Source organism: Diaphorina citri, unplaced genomic scaffold (assembly GCF_000475195.1).
Source record: "Diaphorina citri unplaced genomic scaffold, Diaci psyllid genome assembly version 1.1 scaffold1674, whole genome shotgun sequence".
In the NCBI taxonomy this organism is placed as follows: domain Eukaryota; kingdom Metazoa; phylum Arthropoda; class Insecta; order Hemiptera; family Psyllidae; genus Diaphorina; species Diaphorina citri.
Window position 1 is genome coordinate 40,046 of NW_007379100.1, and position 23,237 is coordinate 63,282.

General features: G+C 37.7%; 2 protein-coding genes and 1 long non-coding RNA gene across 3 annotated transcripts; all 3 read right to left on the bottom strand.

The window, feature by feature from the left end:
* Nucleotides 1-7,811: 7,811 nt before the first annotated feature.
* LOC103516819 (serine/threonine-protein phosphatase alpha-2 isoform-like) lies at nt 7,812-9,029 on the bottom strand. Its single transcript, XM_008481808.2, has one exon. The coding sequence runs from the start codon at nt 8,786-8,788 to the stop codon at nt 7,853-7,855; it is 936 nt and encodes a 311-aa protein (XP_008480030.1). The 5' UTR covers nt 8,789-9,029; the 3' UTR covers nt 7,812-7,852.
* A 2,963-nt stretch (nt 9,030-11,992) lies between these two features.
* LOC113470577 lies at nt 11,993-12,924 on the bottom strand. The gene is made up of 2 exons (XR_003393588.1): nt 12,628-12,924; nt 11,993-12,224 (listed from the first exon to the last, which is right to left on the bottom strand). It is a non-coding gene; the product is annotated as an uncharacterized LOC113470577 (long non-coding RNA).
* A 1,612-nt stretch (nt 12,925-14,536) lies between these two features.
* LOC113470578 lies at nt 14,537-21,756 on the bottom strand. Its single transcript, XM_026829122.1, has 3 exons — nt 21,747-21,756; nt 15,340-15,481; nt 14,537-14,752 (listed from the first exon to the last, which is right to left on the bottom strand). The coding sequence occupies exons 2-3, from the start codon at nt 15,427-15,429 to the stop codon at nt 14,537-14,539; spliced, it is 306 nt and encodes a 101-aa protein (XP_026684923.1). The 5' UTR covers nt 15,430-15,481; nt 21,747-21,756.
* Nucleotides 21,757-23,237: the final 1,481 nt, after the last annotated feature.

Consider the following 23,237-nt stretch of genomic DNA (forward strand, 5'->3'; position numbering starts at 1 on the left):
TGTACCTATAGCGTTTAAATTAATGATGATAAAGAGGGAATGGTAGGAATAGACCCTCAAAAAATGAGGATAGGATATGCTTGCCTTTAATTACAATATAGCCCCAGTTTAAAAGGCTACCAGTCAAAATGGCCACGCGTTTGTGGAAAACGCCAGGGGATTCTCGGATTTAGGTTTCAAAGTCGTAACAGCTACACAGGACAGCGAAGGACAGACAGTTGCATTTTGTTTTATAAGAGTTTTGTCATTCTAACATCCCCCGCCAGTGTTGCCAAGTTGGTTTTTTTTTTAATTGGTTTTTTTTTTTTTTTTTTTTTTTTTTTTTTTTTCGCGGGCAAATTTTGCGGCGTGATATCTACGTAAAAAATAACTATTATTATTATTATTATTATTTTTATCTATGTGATAAATTTATTTATAACTAATTATCTCTCATATGAGACACCTCAATTGAGTAGTTACAATTGACAATCGCGCAGTGACCAGTGGCGGCATTACCAGTGTAAAAAGATTATTATATTGAAATATGGAAATTGATTGCATAGGAAGCACTGTAATGCTGTGATATCCACAAAAAGTTGTGAAAAGGCTCTGCTCTAATACAAATAAATTTGCGAATTTTGATTGACGATTAGTGACGCGTGATACTCCCTCGTATTTTAAGCTGTTAAACAACTGAGCATACTCGCAAACTGGACATAGGCTCCTAGAATGGTCAGAGGTAGCAGCCACTTGTAATATGAGGATGTGTCTTCAAAGTCTTTTCTATTGTAATGTGCAACTAATTGGATTCTTCTATCGAATACTTATTCAGGGTGCTTTCTTTACCTCTTGTAAAAAAGAAAAGGGGGAAAAAATAATCAAAATAAACAAACCACACTGCCATATATTTTAAAGTAGAATATACGAGCATTTGCATGCTTACAACGCAGCCTTTATTAAAAAATACACAACATGAGAGACTAGGTAGGTAAATCTATCGTAATAAGTGGTAAGTATAAAAAAATAAAATCCCTTAAATCTTAAAACACACAAAAAAATAATATTTGGAATGAGATAATAATTTAAATTAAATTCATCGAAACGAGTAACTCATTCTGAAAGAAATGGAGTTGGGAACAGAGATAGAGACCATTAAATTTATTGTATGAGAAAAAAAGATTTTGGAAAACCGAATTTCATTACAAACAATTTTTTTTTTTTTTGTCATTCGAGAGTGTCAAGTTTACCATCTAAAAACTTAGATCATTAAAACTGGCCTTCAAGGAACTGGGGCCGAAATCGGCAAAATGAGATTCAAGACATGACAAGGGTATTGTACTTGTATCATTCTGGTGTTTCTACCGCTTTAGATCTCAATCCAGAAATTCAATTCATTCCCAACTCCTCAGAGCAGTAACTATTCTGGTTTGCCAAGATTCAGCTATCAAGGAAGAAGGAATAAAGAGAGAACCAATAGAAGCTATCTAAAACAGATTGCTACTATTGATGTTTACTCAGAGGAAGCAATAGATGGGGATCAAACAAATCAGAATTTAACAAGCTTTTAATTTTATTTACAGAAGAAGTGCTTAACAGCACACAACTTTTTCGATAGTAAAAACAACAAATTTCACAAAGTTAGGTATCCAAACGTTTCAAGCACCAGTAATGTCCAATTCAAATTAATTTGCTTCATCTTGTAAAATAACTACGTGAAACTACCTACAACCCAAGATTAACTATCAACCCAAACTACATTCCAATAGGTAGTGCCTACAATCAATTATCAAATAATAAAGTTAAAAAAAGATATTCGAACGAACAAAGATGTGTTCAAAGAATATTACCAGTGACAAATTTAAGTGTATGTTCATTGAACAAATGAACACACTGTCAAAAACATCTGTCCTAATAATCTACACATAAAATCTGGTGTGAACGTCGAAAAGAGTTCAAATCGAATCTTATCTTGGAATTATAGTGTTTAAATAGAAACATAGCGAACGATATTAAAGCCATGGTGTAGTAATACAAAAGAGAGGTATAGGTACAATGTTTATAAAGCTTTCAAAGAATTATAGTGTTTAAATCAGTGGCGTAGCGTGGTCTAAATTCAAGTGTAGGGCTCATGCACAGGTCTACCAAGTCCCATCACAGTAGGTACATGCCATTAATATTCTTATGGGCATTAGAGTGAACTTTTGAGTTGTATGGCCGCCATACACGCCATACATACACGCTACGCCACCTTTAAATAGAAACATAGCGAACGATATTAAAGCCATGGTGTAGTAATACAAAAGAGAGGTATAGGTACAATGTTTATAAAGCTTTCAATAAGAGTTCATTAAAATTATTAGGAGGCAAGAAAACGGCGAGATTCTTCACAGATCTATTAAAAGTAAAAACCTCTTGGGTTTCATTTGTGCCAACAATTATGGAAAGCTTATTAGATTTTTTGCCGAGACATTTTCTACTAACTAAACCTTAGAAGTCTACCTCTGTGGTCTATAACCGAAACTCTCCCAACTCGGACGTGCTGGATTTAAATCCCGACCGAGGAAGTTTCGGACCTTAACCACAATAGTAGATCTCTGAGGTTAAGTGGTAGAGAAAGCCTCAGGCATTAACCTTGCCCAGTTACCTTCAACTCCGAATTCTATTTGTCAATTATCACGTGCCTTTAGCTGGATTCAAATCCCGACCGAGGAAGTTTCGGACCTTAACCACAATAGTAGATCTCTAAGGTTAAGTGGTAGAGAAAGCCTCAGGCATTAACCTTGCCCAGTTACCTTCAACTCCGAATTCTATTTGTCAATTATCACGTGCCTTTAATACAAGGAGGAGGAGGAGGAGGAGGAGAAATCGGTACCAGACAAATCAGGGGGAGCTCACTGAATAGAAGGGGGAGAGATTCAAGTAGGGTGGGGAAATCGGTACCAGACAAATCAGGGGGAGCTCACTGAATAGAAGGGGGAGAGATTCAAGTAGGGTGGGGATTAAATCGGTACCAGACAAATCAGGGGGAGCTCACTGAATAGAAGGGGGAGAGATTCAAGTAGGGTGGGGCGATAGGGTTTCCGCCTAGTAAACTTCCTAACAACATCAACGTCAAGAATATACTGTTTCCCCAACCAGATTCCACTTCTAAACTATCTAAAGAAGAAGAGGATGAAGAAGACAATATTTTCTATCGCAGGAAATTGGGTAAGTGTGTGCTCGCCACCCTAGTTAAGTTAGCTTGGAGGGTAACGTGCCTATTCCCGCTCAAGGCGAACCTTATCCTAAACAGATAATGTTCGTTTTCGGAACGGCTGGCTTTCTCCTACATACCTTGTTTTTCTTCCCTTTTCGATTTCGAGACGATAATATTTCCGTTGTTACCCTCTACCAATCTTTTCACAAAAAAAGTTTTATTGCATTTCAACACATAAATAATAGAAGGCAGTTTTTGTATGCTATTATTTTGGTGCTCACTGCAGCACTGTACATTCCGTTGTTACCCTCTACCAATCTTTTCACAAAAAAAAGTTTTATTGCATTTCAACACATAAATAATAGAAGGCAGTTTTTGTATGCTATTATTTTGGTGCTCACTGCAGCACTGTACATGGAAAAGGAAAGTGTGAATAGCTCAATAGCATAGAATTTTTCGTGTACAGAAAAGGAAAGTATTGGCTAAACATACACACATGCATGAAACGCATGAATTTATTTCTTGGCAACAACATGAACACATATCGACACTTGTACCTGGGCCTAGCTTGAATAGACATGCATGAAACGCATGAATTTATTTCTTGGCAACAACATGAACACATATCGACACTTGTACCTGGGCCTAGCTTGAATAGAAAACAATACAAGTATGACTCATTGCTCGCCTCTTCCTTAGGGACCAAAATACATTTATTTACACAAGTCGGTAGACGTGAGATTTTAAAGAGGTACGAGTAGAAATTAATGGTGGTTTATGATGAGGACGCAATCTGATGTGATGGGTTGATGTCAAACTTTTTAGTGCTTAATCCTAGAGTTAAAAGTCAGGTTCTGGTGCCGGCCAACAGTGAATTTTTGTATTACTCATTGAGTAGAAAGGAGGCTCTTACGCCGGCCATTCACCGTCAGGTAGACTTGACAGGTACCATTCACCGTCAGGTAGACTTGACCATTCACCGTCAGGTAGACTTGACAGGTACCATTCACCGTCAGGTAGACTTGACAGGTACCATTCACCATTACACACATGCATGAAACGCATGAATTTATTTCTTGGCAACAACATGAACACATATCGACACTTGTACCTGGGCCTAGCTTGAATAGAAAACAATACAAGTATGACTCATTGCTCGCCTCTTCCTTAGGGACCAAAATACATTTATTTACACAAGTCGGTAGACGTGAGATTTTAAAGAGGTACGAGTAGAAATTAATGGTGGTTTATGATGAGGACGCAATCTGATGTGATGGGTTGATGTCAAACTTTTTAGTGCTTAATCCTAGAGTTAAAAGTCAGGTTCTGGTGCCGGCCAACAGTGAATTTTTGTATTACTCATTGAGTAGAAAGGAGGCTCTTACGCCGGCCATTCACCATCAGGTAGGGTAGACTTGACAGGTACCATTCACCGTCAGGTAGGCTTGACAGGAGTGTTTTTTTTTTTTTTTTCCCCCCCAATTTTTTGGTTTCATTATTTTTTCATTTTGGTCCAATATTTCGCTGTTTGCGATAGCGCGATGTTCGCGAAATCCGCGAATCCTACTTATTTAGCCCGTCCTTCCTTTATTATTACGATAGTAATAAAAACAAGCTGGACCCGTCCCTCCGGGAATTTTTTAGCCCGTAGTTTATTTGATCGTGATTAGAGAAAATCAGTACCTACCTAATTACCTACCTATGTACCTACCTAATTTGTTTAATATTCAGTTTATTAGGTACTAGTGGTTGATTCGTCCTTTGTACGGGACCACCACACACACACACCACACCCATCACACACCCACCACCATACACCCACCACCACACACCACATCCACCACACACCACATCCACCACACACCACACACACACACCACACACACACACCACACCCATCCACCCACCATACACACATCACACACACACATATCGCACACAGATACCCGTCACACACACCACCCACATACCCACCCACCACACACACAATCATCACACACACACCACCATACTCACGGTCGCGCTACGCGCTCCCTGACACGTCCCACAGTGCAGCATAATGGGCATAACTTTGAACCGCCGCCATTTTAAATCAGGATGGAATATGACGATTTTAAGTAGCCTATGTCAACCGGAGTACTTTTCTTAACAACCACAAAAATTTTCATCAAAATCGGTCCAGCCGTTTTCTCGTGAAAAGAGGACAACCAAAGGTCTGTTTAGTGTAACAGACAGACATACAGGAGTAAGAATAACTAAAAATTTCACGATTCTAAGCAATGCACAAACAAATCTACAATTTTATTTATACCTATAGATTCTCGGGCCTGAATATGTCCAATATCCAATATTGAGAGCCAAATTGGCGGATATTTACTCAATAGTGATAATGATAATAATAACATTACTCTACATGAGTCATGGCAAATATTGGCAACAGATTTCGGCCTCTAGCAGGCTGCTGGGGTTTGAGCACTCTCTCTCTCTCTCCCTTTCTCTCTCCCTCTCCCTCCCTCCCTCTGTCTCTCTCTTTCTCCCTCCCCCTCCCTCCCCTCTCCTATTCAGTCCAAATGAGTCATAGGTAGGAATTTATTTTGTTGGCTTTTACTATGCTGTTTTTGTTGTGGAGAGAAAAACACATTCCATAGCGTACACACAGATTCGCGGGCTGACCTGAGTGTTGGCATTGCAATTGTCTATTGTTAAATAATATACCGAGAATTCGGGTGTAGAGATTGTCCTCATATGCTTACTCTATTGTATTGTTTGCCAGCTTAGTTTACTTGGAAAGGTGAATTCTCGGAACGGCTGGCTTTCTCCTATCTTGCCTTCCTTCTATCTTGGATTTCGGGACGACAAGACTTTATCAGTAAAGTTACAGTTCCCTCTCTCCATTGTTGAAAATTAACGTCAGAAGCAAGCCGCGTACACCGGTGGGTTTGATTCCCGGACTCGGGTTTGATTCCCGGTAGAATCGAAGTTTTTACTGATCTGTGTTTGGAAGATGGAGTGCATTTACCCTTGTCAGGACAGTTACTACTTTGTTAATCAGTGAACGACTTTTGTGTATGGGAAAGAGAGAGAGAAACAAGAACATTGTTCAACTCTTTCAATGTTTGGCAACATGACTTTCCAAGCTACAGATTCTAGATCTAAATAGACTCTAGTCTAGTCCATGGTATGTAAATACGAAAATGTGCTTCTTAGGTAATATACTTATTCAATTTGACTCTACCAGAATAAACTAGAAGCATCCTAATTAGACAAAATAAAGAAAAAAATCAAAGAGCGAGAGAAATAGCAAAGGGAGAGACAAATGGCTGTCTCTGACTCACTCTGGTTGTATAATAAGCACACACTTACTCTATTGTATTGTTTGCCAGCTTAGTTTACTTGGAAAGGCGAATTCTCGGAACGGCTGGCTTTCTTCTATCTTGCCTTCCTTCTATCTTGGATTTCGGGACGACAAGACTTTATCAGTTATTCAGTTACAGTTCCCTCTCTCCATTAGTGGGTTTGATTCCCGGAAGAATCGAAGTTTTTACTGATCTGTGTTTGGAAGATGGGGTGCATTTACCCTTGTCAGGACAGTTACTACTTTGTTAGTCAGTGAAGGACTTTTGTGTATGGGAAAGAGAGAGAGAAACAAGAACATTGTTCAACTCTTTTAATGTTTGGCAACATGACTTTCCAAGCTACAGATTCTAGATGGACACTAGTCTAGTCCATGGTATGTAAATACGAAAATGTGCTTCTTGGGTAATATACTTATTCACTTTGACTCTACCAGAATAAACTAGAAGCATCCTAATTAGACAAATTAAAGAAAAAAATCAAAGAGCGAGAGAAATAGCAAAGGGAGAGACAAATGGCTGTCTCTGACTCACTCTGGTTGTATAATAAGCACATGAAACAAGAACATTGTTCAACTCTTTTTAATGTTTGGCAACATGAGTTTCCAAGCTACAGATTCTACATAGACTCTAGTAACAAGAACATTGTTCAACTCTTTTTAATGTTTGGCAACATGAGTTTCCAAGCTACAGATTCTACATAGACTCTAGTCTAGTCCATGGTATGTAAATACGAAAATGTGCTTCTTAGGTAATATACTTATTCACTTTGACTCTACCAGAATAAACTAGAAGCATCCTAATTAGACAAAATAAAGAAAAAAAATCAAAGAGAGAGCGAGAGAAATAGCAAAGGGAGAGACAAATGGCTGTCTCTGACTCACTCTGGTTGTATAATAAGCACACTCACATTTATTACTTTCCATTACCGAAAACACAGTTAACCTCTTTTAATCTAGAAATGATCTATGTGGTTATGACCAAGACAAAAATATTTAATTCAGCAATTTGATTCGTTCAATTCGTCGCCTGTATGTAAAATAAAAGGTTAATGTTATAGTATGTAGTACCAAGTTCTTATGTATTTCGTTAGGAAACTGTCACCATTACACCATTCCTGATTCCTGTTTTCAAAGCCAATTTGTTCATCGTCTTATTATGCTTAGAAAAATGTGTGTTACTCTCACACATTGCTAAATGAGAATCACGCAATCATGTTAGTAGATAACTTTTGTGAGACAGAGAATATAATGGGCATATAGACTAAAGATAACGCTCAATTGTGATATTAGTGACGGAGTATATTTTTAAACCTCTGCACTTAATTAACGTTTCTCGGTATTGCCTTGGGTCCTGCTCTATTTCTCTCTGTAGGTTTCAAGATCTGAAACGAGCACATTAGGTTTTGATCAACTGACATCATCGCACCCGCATTATCAAATTCACCACAATAGTTAGGAGCTGAGAACAAAGTGACCAATTTTTTATCAGCAAAAAATTCATATCCCTCCTCCACGACTTGATGTGCTCTGCATATGAGATCCATGTGATGTTTATCCAAGAATGTTTTGACCACGTTTGGTCCAAATGTATAGGATACACCTCTGTCGTTATCACCCCAGTCCAAGATGTTATTATCAGGATCTGACCATAGCAAATCACACAAGAGTCCTTGGTCTGGTACGTCTGTAGGTCGCGGAATTCGTTTGATATCTTCGAATGAGTCCAAATCTGGACTGAGACCGCCATGACAACAGAAGATCTTCTCATCCACAATAGCAGCTACAGGCATACAGTTAAAACACTCGGTGAATGTCTTCCATAGCTTCACGTTGTAACGTCGCTTACACTCGTCATAGAAGCCATAGATTCTGTTGATGTTGGCAGATTCATGATTGCCTCGGAGGAGGAAGAAAGTTTCAGGATGTTTGATTTTATACGCAAGAAGCAGACAGATGGTTTCCAAGGATTGTTTGCCTCTGTCGACGTAATCCCCTAGGAACAAGTAGTTGGAAGCTGGGGGAAACTTGCCGTGGTCAAATAGTCTGAGCAGATCTGTGTATTGCCCGTGTACGTCTCCACAAATTTTGAGAGGAGGCTCCAGTTCTAGGAGCATGGGTTGAGACATGAAAATCTTCCTGGATATCTGGATCAAGCTGACAATTTCCTTCTCTTCCAGACGTACATTCCTTCTTTGCCGAGTACCACGGAGATCTAACAATTTCTGAATGATGAGGTCCAAATCTGGATCTGCCATCGATACTAAAATTTAAACACTTTGGATTAGAATACAATATTTATGAAGTGTTTATTGATTTTTTTTCATTTGTAATCTTGTGATGGCTTCATTTTTGAGCCAAGCATTTCCAGGTTGATAGTGGATATATTTTAGTGTGTTTTGGTACGTGTGGTGTGATGAAAAATGGGTAGCCCTTGTCGTAAATATTGTGGCCTCTAGTCTTTACCTGACTTGGATATCTTGTTGAAGATAGTATTATCTCCCAGCTTAGGAACATGATGATGTGCTAATGCTATGAGGAGCTGCTGTGTCTCATGGTGCTCACAATATTGCGACTTGTGTCGTTTGCCAAGAATAGAGCTTCTGACTCATCGTTCTCAATTTAGAACAGAGTGGCTTTTTTTTTATTTTACTCTTTTTCTTTCCGTTCCCTGTCCTGTATTTTACTAGCTGCAGTGTTAAATCCGTGATTATCGTCGAGCATGTGTGACTTGAAAGTTGCCTAGTTAAAGCCAGGGGCGGACTCAAGCTCTCTCCTGATAGTAAACTTATTTCGGTTCTGTAGTGGCTAAGACGATCGCCTAGTAATAAAGAGAGCTTGGGCTCAATCCTTGCGAACGTGTAAAATTTTATCCCTGACATTATTTGAGAATTTGACCACAATAATACCGACATATTAGTAGTCTACTGCTTTTGTAAAGGGACTCTTTTCTCCTATTCAAGCAGTACTGCAGTAATAATAAGCAGTATTATTAAGTCTCCCACGGGAAGAGACCATCATCTTTTTCTCCTTTAGTTACTTCTCGTACTCTTTAGAAAGCTGATGAAATCTTGTTTAGAAAGGTAATGAAGTCTTTTGAAAGCTGATGAAATCTTTTAGAAAGCTGATGAAGTCTTTTGAGAAGCTGATGAAGTCTTTTGGAAAGCTGATGAAATGTTTTTAAAAAAGCTGATGATTTTTTTTTTTTTTTTTTTTTTTTTTTTTGAAAGCGCATAGTATTATTTCCCAGCTTAGGAACATATGATGATGTGCTAATGCTATGAGGAGCTGCTGTGTCTCATGGTGATGAGAAGATGACATTGTTTTCATAGAGAGAAAAAGAAGAGCTGCTCACAATATTGCGACTTGTGTCGTTTGCCAAGAATAGAGCTTCTGACTCATCGTTCTCAATTTAGAACAGAGTGGCTTTACTCTTTCATATGGAAAATTTGGGGGAGAACATTTTTTTTTGACAACTCACATCTTTGTGTTCATTATAGATGGCGATAGACTGAGGGCAGGTCTTGTCTGGCTGAACAGGATGATACTGGGGATCTAAAGTGAGGTACACATTGTCTCCGTCATCTCCTAGTAATCCATCTGAAACAGAAATGTCCAGGACACGTTAATTATATTATACAAACCATCAAGTTTTACGAGTATGAACCTAGCTTGAAAGTAGTAAGTATCTACATATTACTAACATCCAAGCTACAAACAACAGAGGATAGAGGTCCGCTAATGGCTAGTACATATAATTTAAGTAGACTCCATTAATTTCTTAAATCTAAAATAATTATTATAATATGAAAACACTCTAAATTATCTGTGATTAGGGCCTTTTATTAGGCATTTGATTATTGAAAAAGATGATGAAATCATTTTACAACAGTTGCGGACCATGTCAAACGAAACCACTGGATACAAGAAATGGCTGTGATAAACAGTCTCCATCTTATGGAAAATCTTGCTTTAAACCATCAACATGTCCACCAACTTTTCCTTACAAACCGCCCACCAAAACACCAATGGAAGAATGTCAAGACAAGAGGAAGAAAAATCTGAAATGTGGACGACCTCCAGATGACTGCTATGATATCAAACTAGCAATCCCTCCCATGAACGGGGATGGGGGAGTCAAGTTCAACAGACTATTCTGTCCCACGTCTGCTGGGGACACAAGCAGTCAGATATTCCATCTATGTGACAATGAAGTGATCTCATTGGCTAACACATGTGGGGAAATCACATTGTCCAGACAATGCTTGGAGGATGAAGACACTTATGAAGCCATGAAACAAAACAAAGACGCGGAGAAAAAGAAACGAAAAAACGAAAAGAAGAAAGGAAAGGAACGGTTCAAACAGTGCAAGAAAAACGCGAAACAAATCTTAAAAAAATACAAAGATCGTGAAAAGCAGAGGGCAGCCAACGAAAAAGAATACTACAAGAAGTGTTTGAAACTGGAAAAGAAAAAAGTGAAAAATGCAAAACAGAGATTGAAAGAGAAGAAGAAGTTGGCGAAAGATAAAATGAAACACAACAAACAGAAGAATAAACAGAAACTCAAGAGATTGAAGCAACGACTGAAGCAAAGATGTGAGGAGATGAAGACGAGAGATCCTAATGAACCAAGGACAGACTCAGATGATTGTGACTCAATGGACTTGGAAGATCCCATGGATATATCAGCTGTGGGACCTCCATGTGATGGGGAGCTAACGTGTTACAGTCTATCTACTATAAATGAGAAACCAGTCTATGGATGCCGAGGACCTACTCAAGTATGTGTGGGAAACCTAGCAAATCCATGTCAAATGAATACAACCGCTGTGTCTGCTAAGATGCCATGTGCTCCTTGTGCAAGATAGTGGATTTTTTTCTCCAATAAAACTACACAACACTCACACAAGGGGGACATGTTTTCATTTGAATTACAATTCGCCAGACCTATGATTGATCCCATTTTACTTTTTTTTCCTTTCTCCATTTTTTCAACAAAATCCAAGATTTTACAGGAAAACTATGGGATCATGCAAATTCTACAAAATAACTTAGTACTGACTACTGACATTTCAATATGAGCAACCACATTTGATGGAGAGTTCAACTCAACTTTTGTCTGATTGAACGTCGCGTCGCCGGGAATGTACTACAACTACAAATGACTCAGACCTTGGTAAGAGGATTAACACTTGAATAAATAATCATCAGCGCGTTTTAACACAAGGGGCTCTAGGTCACTTAAAAGAGCACCTTATAATGTTAAAATTAGCCCGACAATGCTAATTGCAGAGAAAATTGGACACACATGTGTGGTCGTGTGGAGACCCAGCTGTTAATAATGAGTGTTCTAGACACAATACAATGGCCACTTCTATTTTTAGGATGATTCTCGTGACAATGACCATGATTTTTGCTGCCAAAACAAACACGCACTTTTCTGTAAAAATTCTTTACAATTTCCAGTCCCAGTTGAGAAGAAATTCTATTCATGTCTTCCAGGAGAATGATTTAAATCCCCACAGCACAGCGACATGACGTGTATTTTATTTACAGGAACAAAGGCGATGTACGTACACGTACATAATGAGTTCATGAGTCCTACATGCAGGCGTGTTCTCATTAGTCAATGGCAAGGTAGGGTATTTTTCAACCGTCAATTCAAGCAAAATGGCACCCACAAGCTTCGACCTACCCTATTAAACACGTTTCCCTGACCCACGCTTTTCCAAATCGTTGGGTCAAATCATGATGTCACACAATGAGTACAAAATGACTCTGTCTCGTTTTCTCGGAAAAGTAGTATTCATGTCTTCCAGGAGAATGATTTAATTACCCCACAGCGCAGCGACATGACGTGTATTTTATTTACAGGAACAAAGGCGATGTACGTACAGGTACATAATGAGTTCCTGAGTCCTACATGCAGGCGTGTTCTCATTAGTCAATGGCAAGGTAGGGTATTTTTCAAAATGGCACCCACAAGCTTCGACCTACCCTATTGAAAAAACAAACACGTTTCCGTGACCCACGCTTTTCCAAATCGTTGGGTCAAACCGTCAAATCAAGCAAAATGGCACCCACAAGCTTCGACCTACCCTATTGAAAAAACAAACACGTTTCCGTGACCCACGCTTTTCCAAATCGTTGGGTCAAATCATGATGTCACACAATGAGTACAAAATGACTCTGTCTCGTTTTCTCGGAAAAGTATCGTGGGGGGTTTTCAGAGTAGGACTACAGCAACAAAATTGCGAAAAAGCATGCAAAATTGGCATGTGTATTTTACCGTTAATTTGCATTAAATAAGTAGGTAGGTAGGTATACACGTTAAAATGTATAATATGTAACGCTAAATGTTGTTTCTTGTTTATATTTTTGGAATTTTGGAATAATTGATGAGTAAGGTGAACAAACTTATCGGAAAAGTATCGTGGGGGGTTTTCAGAGTAGGACTACAGCAACAAAATTGCGAAAAAGTATGCAAAATTGGCATATGAATTTTACCGGTAATTTGCATTAAATAATTAGGTAGGTAGGTATACACGTTCAAATGTATAATATGTAACGCTAAATGTTGTTTCTTGTTTATATTTTTGGAATTTTGGAATAATTGATGAGTAAGGTGAACGAACTTATTCCCTGCTTAAATAGGAGGAACTAGGGAGCATAGCATGGAAGGAATAGAGACAGTGTCAAAATCAGTAATTATTTTGGAAAAGTAAATATTTGGCAATTTTGTAAGTACATTTATCCGTAGTAACAAACAACATGATCCGAAGGCAGAGGCTTCCATGTTACGCGAAGGTGACGAGAAAGGCCAATAAATGGAGTAATCACAAATTCACTATTTTTAAAGAAAGCCTCTACGGCGAAAGCACGATGTTGTGGGGTCCACGACTTCATAGCGACTAAATTGCTTATGATTCTGAATCCAGAAATGTTTGCTTTAACAAGATACGACAAGTTATAACAAAGTAGTGAACAAAACAAAATCGTCCGGTAACGCTGGCGCACCCTGTACATTTATCCGTAGTAACAAACAACATGATCCGAAGGCAGAGGCTTCCATGTTACGCGAAGGTGACGAGAAAGGCCAATAAATGGATGGGTGACTTAAACATTACCTATATTGGGAATAAAGTATTGATTTTAAATCATTACATGAAAGTAAAATCAAATCAAGAAATATAATAAACTGAATATTAAACAAATTAGGTAGGTACATAGGTACTGATTTTCTCTAATCACGATCGAATAAACTACGGGCTAAAAAATTCCCGGAGGGACGGGCCCAGCTTGTTTAAAACAGAGAAAAATAGGCAATGACTGCAATTTCAAGAAAAAGAGGTAGGTATACATGTTTTTTTCTTGGTTATTTTTGAATAATTTTTAGTCAAATCGGTTGCAATACTTTCCCTTGTCATTTTTTAGCCAAAATTAACAAGTTAGGTTTGTCGGATAACTCCTATTTTTACATTAAACGAACCATCTACCCATCAGGAATCTAAAACTGTAAAAAAGTGAAATTCGAAAATATGTGACTAATCCCCTTTTTACACTCAGCGATTCACATATTTTGAAACCATTTACTCTAAATATGACGAGAAATGACATTCGAAACATTACGGGTAAATATTAGAAAATGTTAAAGTAGAGGGTATCTACCTATCACATGAGATGCATACATTTTTCTACCACTGAAACAGTTCATTTAAAATAAATAAAAAAATCAACGCATAAATCAATTAACACAAGAGCTTAACATTCAAACCGTTAATTCAAAAACGTCCTTATTCACTTTCACTTGATTTCTATAAAATTGTTTCAAAGAAAGAAAAAGAAAAAAAGAAAAATCGATCGACATTGATGGCTATGAAAAACAAGCATTAGAGACGAGAGAACATTCCTTACTGTGAAAATCCACCGAGGATGATGAGTTATTGTTATGAAAAATACTTGTTGAGGAATCGGGAGCTATTTGTAACAAACAGTACTTCAAGTCACACATGCTCGACGATAATCACGGATTTAACACTGCAGCTAGTAAAATACAGGACAGGGAACGGAAAGAAAAAGAGTAAAATAAAAAAAAGGTGGGGATTTGCCATCCATCCTCCACTCCCTCCTGAGGAGGAAGAAGAGGAGGGAGACTTGAGTTTGTTTTTCTTCAAGTCTTGCTGCTGCTTCAGGAATCGGTGATGCCGAAGTAGGTTCTCCTGGGAAAGAAAAACCAAGGCAAAGAACAATATTAATTGAGCGAACGAAGTAAATTCTAAGTTTAAACTGGAGGATTTTTTTATAATACCTATATGGTATTGTTTCACAATAACCCTCGAACGATTAGTCTGATTATGATGAAATTCGGAAAAACATTGGACAGGTACACAAAGGAAATTTTCTCGATGTGGCCTGACAGGGCCTCCAGAAATCAAGTGAAGAACCCTATCAAAATAATATTTGTGTCAGCAGGTACACAAAGGAAATTTTCTCGATGTGGCCTGACAGGGCCTCCAGAAATCAAGTGAAGAACCCTATCAAAATAATATTTGTGTCACGATATTTCGAAAAAGAATTCGATACCGGTCTCACAGAGGCAGGACCACCGCCAAGCATTTGTAGGTAAATAAATTGATTAAACCCCACGCCCTCCTGTTTACCAGGCGAGCGCTACACCACCGCGGCAGGTTATACTGCTCAAAAAGGACTGACGAGTTACCTTCTCCTGTTCAAGTTTTCTCTCTTCTTCCTCTTCATCTGGATCAGGACGGCAGGTTATACTGCTCAAAAAGGACTGACGAGTTACCTTCTCCTGTTCAAGTTTTCTCTCTTCTTCCTCTTCATCTGGATCAGGACATTGCTCTACCTCATGCAGTCTTTTCACCAAGCTCTCCATACGTTGTGACTGTATCTGAATCTCTCGCTGCACCTCAAGGTACTCTTTGGCCAGCTGAAACATCGATGATATCGGACGTTTATTTTAGTAAGATTGCACAAGTTGTACTTATTGCAGCGGCGTTTCAGACCGTATCCGGTCTATTCGCACGAAAAGTTGTAATGCCATAAAACTGAAGAAAAACATTGAAGGTTAATGAACACTTTTTGACATGAGATTGTAGACACCGGGGGTCAGTCAGCTCTTAAGGTGTGTCCAAACATAATCGACTGGGAAATATAAAAAGAAAAAAAAACCTGTTTTTTGCATGTGTTTCACATCGATCGACGGCCGTCGACCAGTGAACTCTACCATAAACAACTGGAATGCTCACTCATGCACGAAATTTCGGTCTTTGTTTACAAAAAAATTTGAGGTTAGTTTTGCCTACATTTGAATGTACGGTTTCCTGTAGTTTTTAAACAGTTCATTATAGTAATTCGAAGGTAAGGCTCACCCCGAAATAACCTGCAGATTGTGATTTGTAGACTCGAACCATTCAGATATGTATAGCTTAACAATGGCTCGCGTATGGTGCAGTCAACATCATGGAGCCAATCAGCCAATGGGTAATGATTGTTGATTACATTGTGCTTTGACCATTTGAAGGAGAAAACAATACCGTCACATCAGATGTAAACGCCACTTTGGTGAGGATATTCTATGGAATGAAAATTGAGAAAACATTGTGGAGCGCCCGAATGGGAGGAGATTAAAACGGATAGAACGCAATAATTCATTCTCGTTTTTTTTTTTTAAATTTTATTACACTGTATCCATTGTGACATGTCATAAAGTTCAACAAACTGCGCCAATATCAACAAAACGGGATGATGTCATTTCTCTTCCTCGCATAGCCATCGCTCAGTGCCTAAGATGAGATTTAAAACATTTAAAAGTCGGCTTAAGGAATATATTATAGATCGAGTACCATATTCATATGATGAGTTTTTGTAAGCAAATAGGTCTCACGTCTTTCTTTTCTGATTTTCATATTATTTTCTTTGTCAGCTTAGTTAGCTGTTTTCACCTCTGCTTTTTTTTTTCACTACTTTTTATCTATTTAATCTTTTTATTACTTTATTACTTTACTTTATTATTGTTATTATTTGTGTAACTGACTTTGTACCATGTACCTATTCTGTGTATTTATGTACAATAAAAATAAAATAAAATCTAATCTAAAAATCCTACTTCAACTCAGAGCCAAGGTAAACGGTGACCATTTCATAAAATCAACTGCGCGATGTGCAGGAGGAAAAAGCTTGTGAGCACAATAAGTTCTATGTGTTATTCCCAAAAGTTTAAATAAAACTTCAAATTTATTAGCCAGAAAGGAGAGAAACTCACTACCCTCACGTGACGTGACATGATGGTACGATGGTAGTGTGTTTCTACCTTAAGAGCTTTGTCTAGTTGAGTAGTTGATGCTCTACGATAAGAAGAGGTGTTGCCTAATGCTCTTGAATTAGCTTCTAACTTCTTACGGATAGCAGGTGTTCGATTGGTCGAGAAATTTCAGTCTCACGACATGCAATCTTGAGCCTTGAGGTTGTTACTGAAGTCCAAGTTAGGTCACATGTCACAACATACTGCATACAGAATTATGTGCAAAGCCAGCCACTCACTATCAGGAAGACCTGGCAGGTACGCCTGATCAGGCCTGTTTGTTTCTATCTTAGAGTGACTGGGAAGCTTAAGAACCTCTGGTAAGAGTGTATGATGGGTGTGTAGTGTGGGTGATGTGTGTGTGGTGGTCCCGTACAACCACTAGTTACTAAATAAATGTTTTCAAGTTGCAGGATTTTATTCAAGAAGGTCCTAAAGACAAAAAAAAAAAAAAAAAAAAAAAAAAAAAAAAAATCAAGCTTTGCCTTTGAGTAAACAACAGCTAAGTTTTTGCTTTTCGTTGAAAAGGATGGAGAGGATTTCACAAAAACTCATGGCATGATGGCTAATGTAAGAGAATGTTGGTGCCTAATTGGTACCTACTGCACCAGGTAGGTACTCAAACTTAATCTGACGCATCATACGTCACTCCTTAATAAATTTAATCTGACCCACGTATTTTGCAGACTTTGAATTAATGAAAATATGGTACCTAACACTACTATAAATCGAGGAAATAAAGATTGATCCTCTTGATGTTTTAATGCCTATAGCATTCTCTACCTTTTTAATCAGAAAAGTGATAAGCAGGGAATGGGATAGGCCCTTCTTGCATGAGAAAGTATGAGAGTTGAAAAAAAAAAAAAAAAAAAGTGTTCCATATACATATATGTTATGACATCGCATATTAGAACATATCTGATGTTGACTAATTAATAAAACTATGTGTGAGGTTTATACCTATGCAGACTAATAAAAAAGGAGAAAAAAAAATCAATTTTTGAGTCACAAGATTAAATGCATGTGTCACCATTGAATATTGCTCGACTAATCGCGCTGACACTGAGTGACTTTGCATTCAAAATAAGACAAGATGTAATTTTCTATTGGCCAAGAGATACTCTACCAACCCATCAGAAGATACATTGCACCACATCTTCGGTGTATAAATCAAGTGCAGGGGAGATTTCATCATTTTTCTAGAAAACACTTCATCAGCTTTCTTTTTTCATTTTTACAAACTAACGGGGGTAACCCCATGTTAAATAAAACTATAAAACACTTCATCAGCTTTCTATAAAACACTTCATTAGCTTTCCAATAGATTTCATTAGCTTTCTAAAAACACACTTCATCAGCTTTCTATAAAACACTTCATCAGCTTTCCAATAGATTTTATTAGCTTTCTAAAAACACACTTCATCAGCTTTCTATAAAACACTTCATCAGCTTTCCAACAGATTTCATTAGCTTTCTAAAAACACACTTTATCAGCTTTCCAAAAAAGATTCCATCAGATTTCTAAAAAAGACTTCATCGCTTTCAAAAAAAAAAAAAAAAAAAAAAAAAAAAAAATTTACATTCCAACTATAACATTAACCTTTTATTTTACATACAGGCGATATGTTACATGTAAACCGAAAGCAGTATCTCTGTTTACATCACTGCACGAATGTGTATTTATTTAAGAATACATCTAAAATTACAAATAAAAACATGTAATACGCCCCCCTTCCTTGTCATGATTCGTAGGGAAAACAACAATTCATGTGACAGCAATTGAAGCTCAGACATTATGTTGTTACGCCCCCCTTCCTTGTCATGATTCGTAGGGAAAACAACAATTCATGTGACAGCAATTGAAGCTCAGACATTATGTTGTACCAAAGAGATAGTCTTTAATATTAATTTCGTCTTTCTTTACTAATTTATCAAATTTTTCATATTTATCTTCTCGAGAATAAAGAAAGAAGTGATCATGATTTTTTCTTCCATCTCGTGGGTGGTTTTTACGCGAGCATGGATCATTTTATTATTATTTTATTTTATTTTTTAAAAAGGTGTTGTTCCCTCAAAACGGAGCTTTAGGTCCTCTGCTTTCTTCTTATCGGCAACGGTCATATTAACAGGGTTAATACTGCCGCACCCTTTTAGCTGGGACTTCAACACATGTCTCTAATTTGTCTTCCCTAGTTGGCCTTCACAAAGTTAAGTTCACCCCGAAATAACCTGCAGATTGTGATTTGTAGACTCGAACCATCCAGATACGAACCATCCAGACATAGCTTAACAATGGCTCGTGTATGGTGCAGTCAACATCATGGAGCCAATGGGTAATGATTGTTGATTACATTGTGCTTTGACCATTTGAAGGAGAAAACAATACCGTCACATCAGATGTAAACGCCAATTTGGTGAGGATATTCTATGGAATGAAAATTGAGAAAACATTGTGGAGCGCCCGAATGGGAGGAGATTAAAACGGATAGAACGCAATAATTCATTCTCGTTTTTTTTTTTTAAATTTTATTACACTGTATCCATTGTGACATGTCATAAAGTTCAACAAACTGCGCCAATATCAACAAAACGGGATGATGTCATTTCTCTTCCTCGCATAGCCATCGCTCAGTGCCTACTTCAACTCAGAGCCAAGGTAAACGGTGACCATTTCATAAAATCAACTGCGCGATGTGCAGGAGGAAAAAGCTTGTGAGCACAATAAGTTCTATGTGTTATTCCCAAAAGTTTAAATAAAACTTCAAATTTATTAGCCAGAAAGGAGAGAAACTCACTACCCTCACGTGACGTGACATGATGGTACGATGGTAGTGTGTTTCTACCTTAAGAGCTTTGTCTAGTTGAGTAGTTGATGCTCTACGATAAGAAGAGGTGTTGCCTAATGCTCTTGAATTAGCTTCTAACTTCTTACGGATAGCAGGTGTTCGATTGGTCGAGAAATTTCAGTCTCACGACATCAGAAAGGAGAGAAACTCACTACCCTCACGTGACGTGATGGTACGATGGTAGTGTGTTTCTATCTTAAGAGCTTTGTCTAGTTGAGTAGTTGATGCTCTACGATAAGATGAGGTGTTGCCTAATGCTCTTGAATTAGCTTCTAACTTCTTACGGATAGCAGGTGTTCGATTGGTCGAGAAATTTCAGTCTCACGACATGCAATCTTGAGCCTTGAGGTTGTTACTGAAGTCCAAGTTAGGTCACATGTCACAACATACTGCATACAGAATTATGTGCAAAGCCAGCCACTCACTATCAGGAAGACCTGGCAGGTACGCCTGAACAGGCCCGCTTGTTTCTATCTTAGAGTGACTGGGAAGCTTAAGAACCTCTGGTAAGAGTGTATGATGGGTGTGTAGTGTGGGTGATGTGTGTGTGGTGGTCCCGTACAAAGAACGGGTCAACCACTAGTTACTAAATAAATGTTTTCAAGTTGCAGGATTTTATTCAAGAAGGGCCTAAAGACAAAAAAAAAAAAAAAAAAAAATCTTTGCCTTTGAGATGAGATTTAAAACATTTAAAAGTCGGCTTAAGGAATATATTATAGATCGAGTACCATATTCATATGATGAGTTTTTGTAAGCAAATAGGTCTCACGTCTTTCTTTTCTGATTTTCATATTATTTTCTTTGTCAGCTTAGTTAGCTGTTTTCACCTCTGCTTTTTTTTTTCACTACTTTTTATCTATTTAATCTTTTTATTACTTTATTACTTTACTTTATTATTGTTATTATTTTTGTAACTGACTTTGTACTATGTACCTATTCTGTGTATTTATGTACAATAAAAATAAAATAAAATCTAATCTAAAAATCCTACTTCAACTCAGAGCCAAGGTAAACGGTGACCATTTCATAAAATCAACTGCGCGATGTGCAGGAGGAAAAAGCTTGTGAGCACAATAAGTTCTATGTGTTATTCCCAAAAGTTTAAATAAAACTTCAAATTTATTAGCCAGAAAGGAGAGAAACTCACTACCCTCACGTGACGTGACATGATGGTACGATGGTAGTGTGTTTCTACCTTAAGAGCTTTGTCTAGTTGAGTAGTTGATGCTCTACGATAAGAAGAGGTGTTGCCTAATGCTCTTGAATTAGCTTCTAACTTCTTACGGATAGCAGGTGTTCGATTGGTCGAGAAATTTCAGTCTCACGACATGCAATCTTGAGCCTTGAGGTTGTTACTGAAGTCCAAGTTAGGTCACATGTCACAACATACTGCATACAGAATTATGTGCAAAGCCAGCCACTCACTATCAGGAAGACCTGGCAGGTACGCCTGATCAGGCCTGTTTGTTTCTATCTTAGAGTGACTGGGAAGCTTAAGAACCTCTGGTAAGAGTGTATGATGGGTGTGTAGTGTGGGTGATGTGTGTGTGGTGGTCCCGTACAACCACTAGTTACTAAATAAATGTTTTCAAGTTGCAGGATTTTATTCAAGAAGGTCCTAAAGACAAAAAAAAAAAAAAAAAAAAAAAAAAAAAAAAAATCAAGCTTTGCCTTTGAGTAAACAACAGCTAAGTTTTTGCTTTTCGTTGAAAAGGATGGAGAGGATTTCACAAAAACTCATGGCATGATGGCTAATGTAAGAGAATGTTGGTGCCTAATTGGTACCTACTGCACCAGGTAGGTACTCAAACTTAATCTGACGCATCATACGTCACTCCTTAATAAATTTAATCTGACCCACGTACTTTGCAGACTTTGAATTAATGAAAATATGGTACCCAACACTACTATAAATCGAGGAAATAAAGATTGATCCTCTTGGTGTTTTAATGCCTATAGCATTCTCTACCTTTTTAATCAGAAAAGTGATAAGCAGGGAATGGGATAGGCCCTTCTTGCATGAGAAAGTATAAGAGTTTAGGGAGATCGGAAGAGCGTCAAAGTATCAGGTAGACCTGACAGAATTTTGTTGAGAATTTTAGAACAACAAAAGTTACAAAAAGGAACTCTCATCATTATTCACGTGGGGTCTTCAAAGATTGTTTAGAATTTTAGAGCAAAATTACAGAAGGAACTCTCATCATTCTTCACGTGGGGTCTTCAAGTTCAAGTGAATGGTGCGCTCAGTCATCAACTCATGATGATCATGACTACCAAATACCAACCAAACTAAGTCACAACTTTAATCATCAATTCAGTGACTCATCTAATAGCCCAAGTAATTCTATTGTGTTTTTTTTTTTATTATTTATTTTATTTTTTTTTTTATTCCTGATTTTCGAGTTACTCACTTGAAGTAGCTACTCATTTTGTTACTCATTTGAAGGAGCTACTCATCTTCACGAGGCTAAGTGCAAATTCGATATTGAGTCAATCAGAATTGATCTTGGAAACGAGGCTGCCTTGTAAGCGCTAATAGGACGCGGGTTCGATTCCCGCCCAGGATGAACTTTATAAATTTGGACAAGAGTGATTTTATATAACAAGAGCTGGCGCGAATCCTTTGAATAATAAGACATAAGACGAGGATCCTCTGGATAACGGAGGTTTCCCAATGCTTCTGCTCACTCAAGGTCGGTAGTAATAGTTACTAGTAGCCTAGATTTTCCTTTCGTAATGTTAATGTACATTAGCTTAATTCGAATTTTTCTTTCTCAAATGTTAATGTACAATAACTTCCCCTCCTCTCCTTTCACGAATTTTGTAATGTGGCTTTTTTCTCGCATAACGATCCGCCATCTTGTTTTACATTAGGAATATATGAAGTTTTGGCGGTAAAATTTAAAATTTCATCAGCTGATTTTTTTCAATCGTCAATTTTTACCCCCACTACCAAACTTTTATCCCCACCACCGAAAAACGTAATGTTAATGTACATTAACATTAAGAAAGGAAAATAGGCCTATTGAATATCTTTCGTGTTATAGAATAATATTTAATGAATGTTCCAGGAAGCTGTACACCCACCAATATCAACGTGAATGGAGTAGATCCTAATTTATTACAACCTCTCACCATTCATGTAGACGATGTAAGTGCAAAATACTTCCTTGTCATGTAGCCAAAATTACCACAGTTGACGAAAAGTTGTACATGATAGCAAGTTTTCACGGATTCCCTCTACAACTTTTATTCAGGATGTTTTAAAAAAAGTTGCCACCTCTGAAAACTCGAGAACCGTTTGGAATTCGGAAAAATCCTAAAACACGCATTTCTTTATTTTTATTTCTTTATTTACAAAACGTAGTACTTTGGTATAAGTTTGAGCTCAATCCGACAACCAGGGCCGGAGCTATAGCCTTTTGAAATTTTCATTTTTCCATGTTCTCTCGCCAATAGGGGAAGCACCATAAATGGGAAATTCATATTGATTGGTGATTTATGCTCCAAATAGATCCCACTAATGATTCATAC

What these genes read in the sequence shown, in the direction of transcription:
- LOC103516819 (XM_008481808.2), bottom strand. Translation starts at nt 8,788, where the DNA reads ATGGCAGATCCAGATTTGGACCTCATCATTCAGAAATTGTTAGATCTC.
- LOC113470578 (XM_026829122.1), bottom strand. Translation starts at nt 15,429, where the DNA reads ATGGAGAGCTTGGTGAAAAGACTGCATGAGGTAGAGCAATGTCCTGAT. An exon ending in GAAAACTTGAACAGGAGAAG is followed by an intron (nt 14,753 to 15,339) that starts GTAACTCGTCAG and finishes TTTCTTTCCCAG; the next exon opens with GAGAACCTACTTCGGCATCA.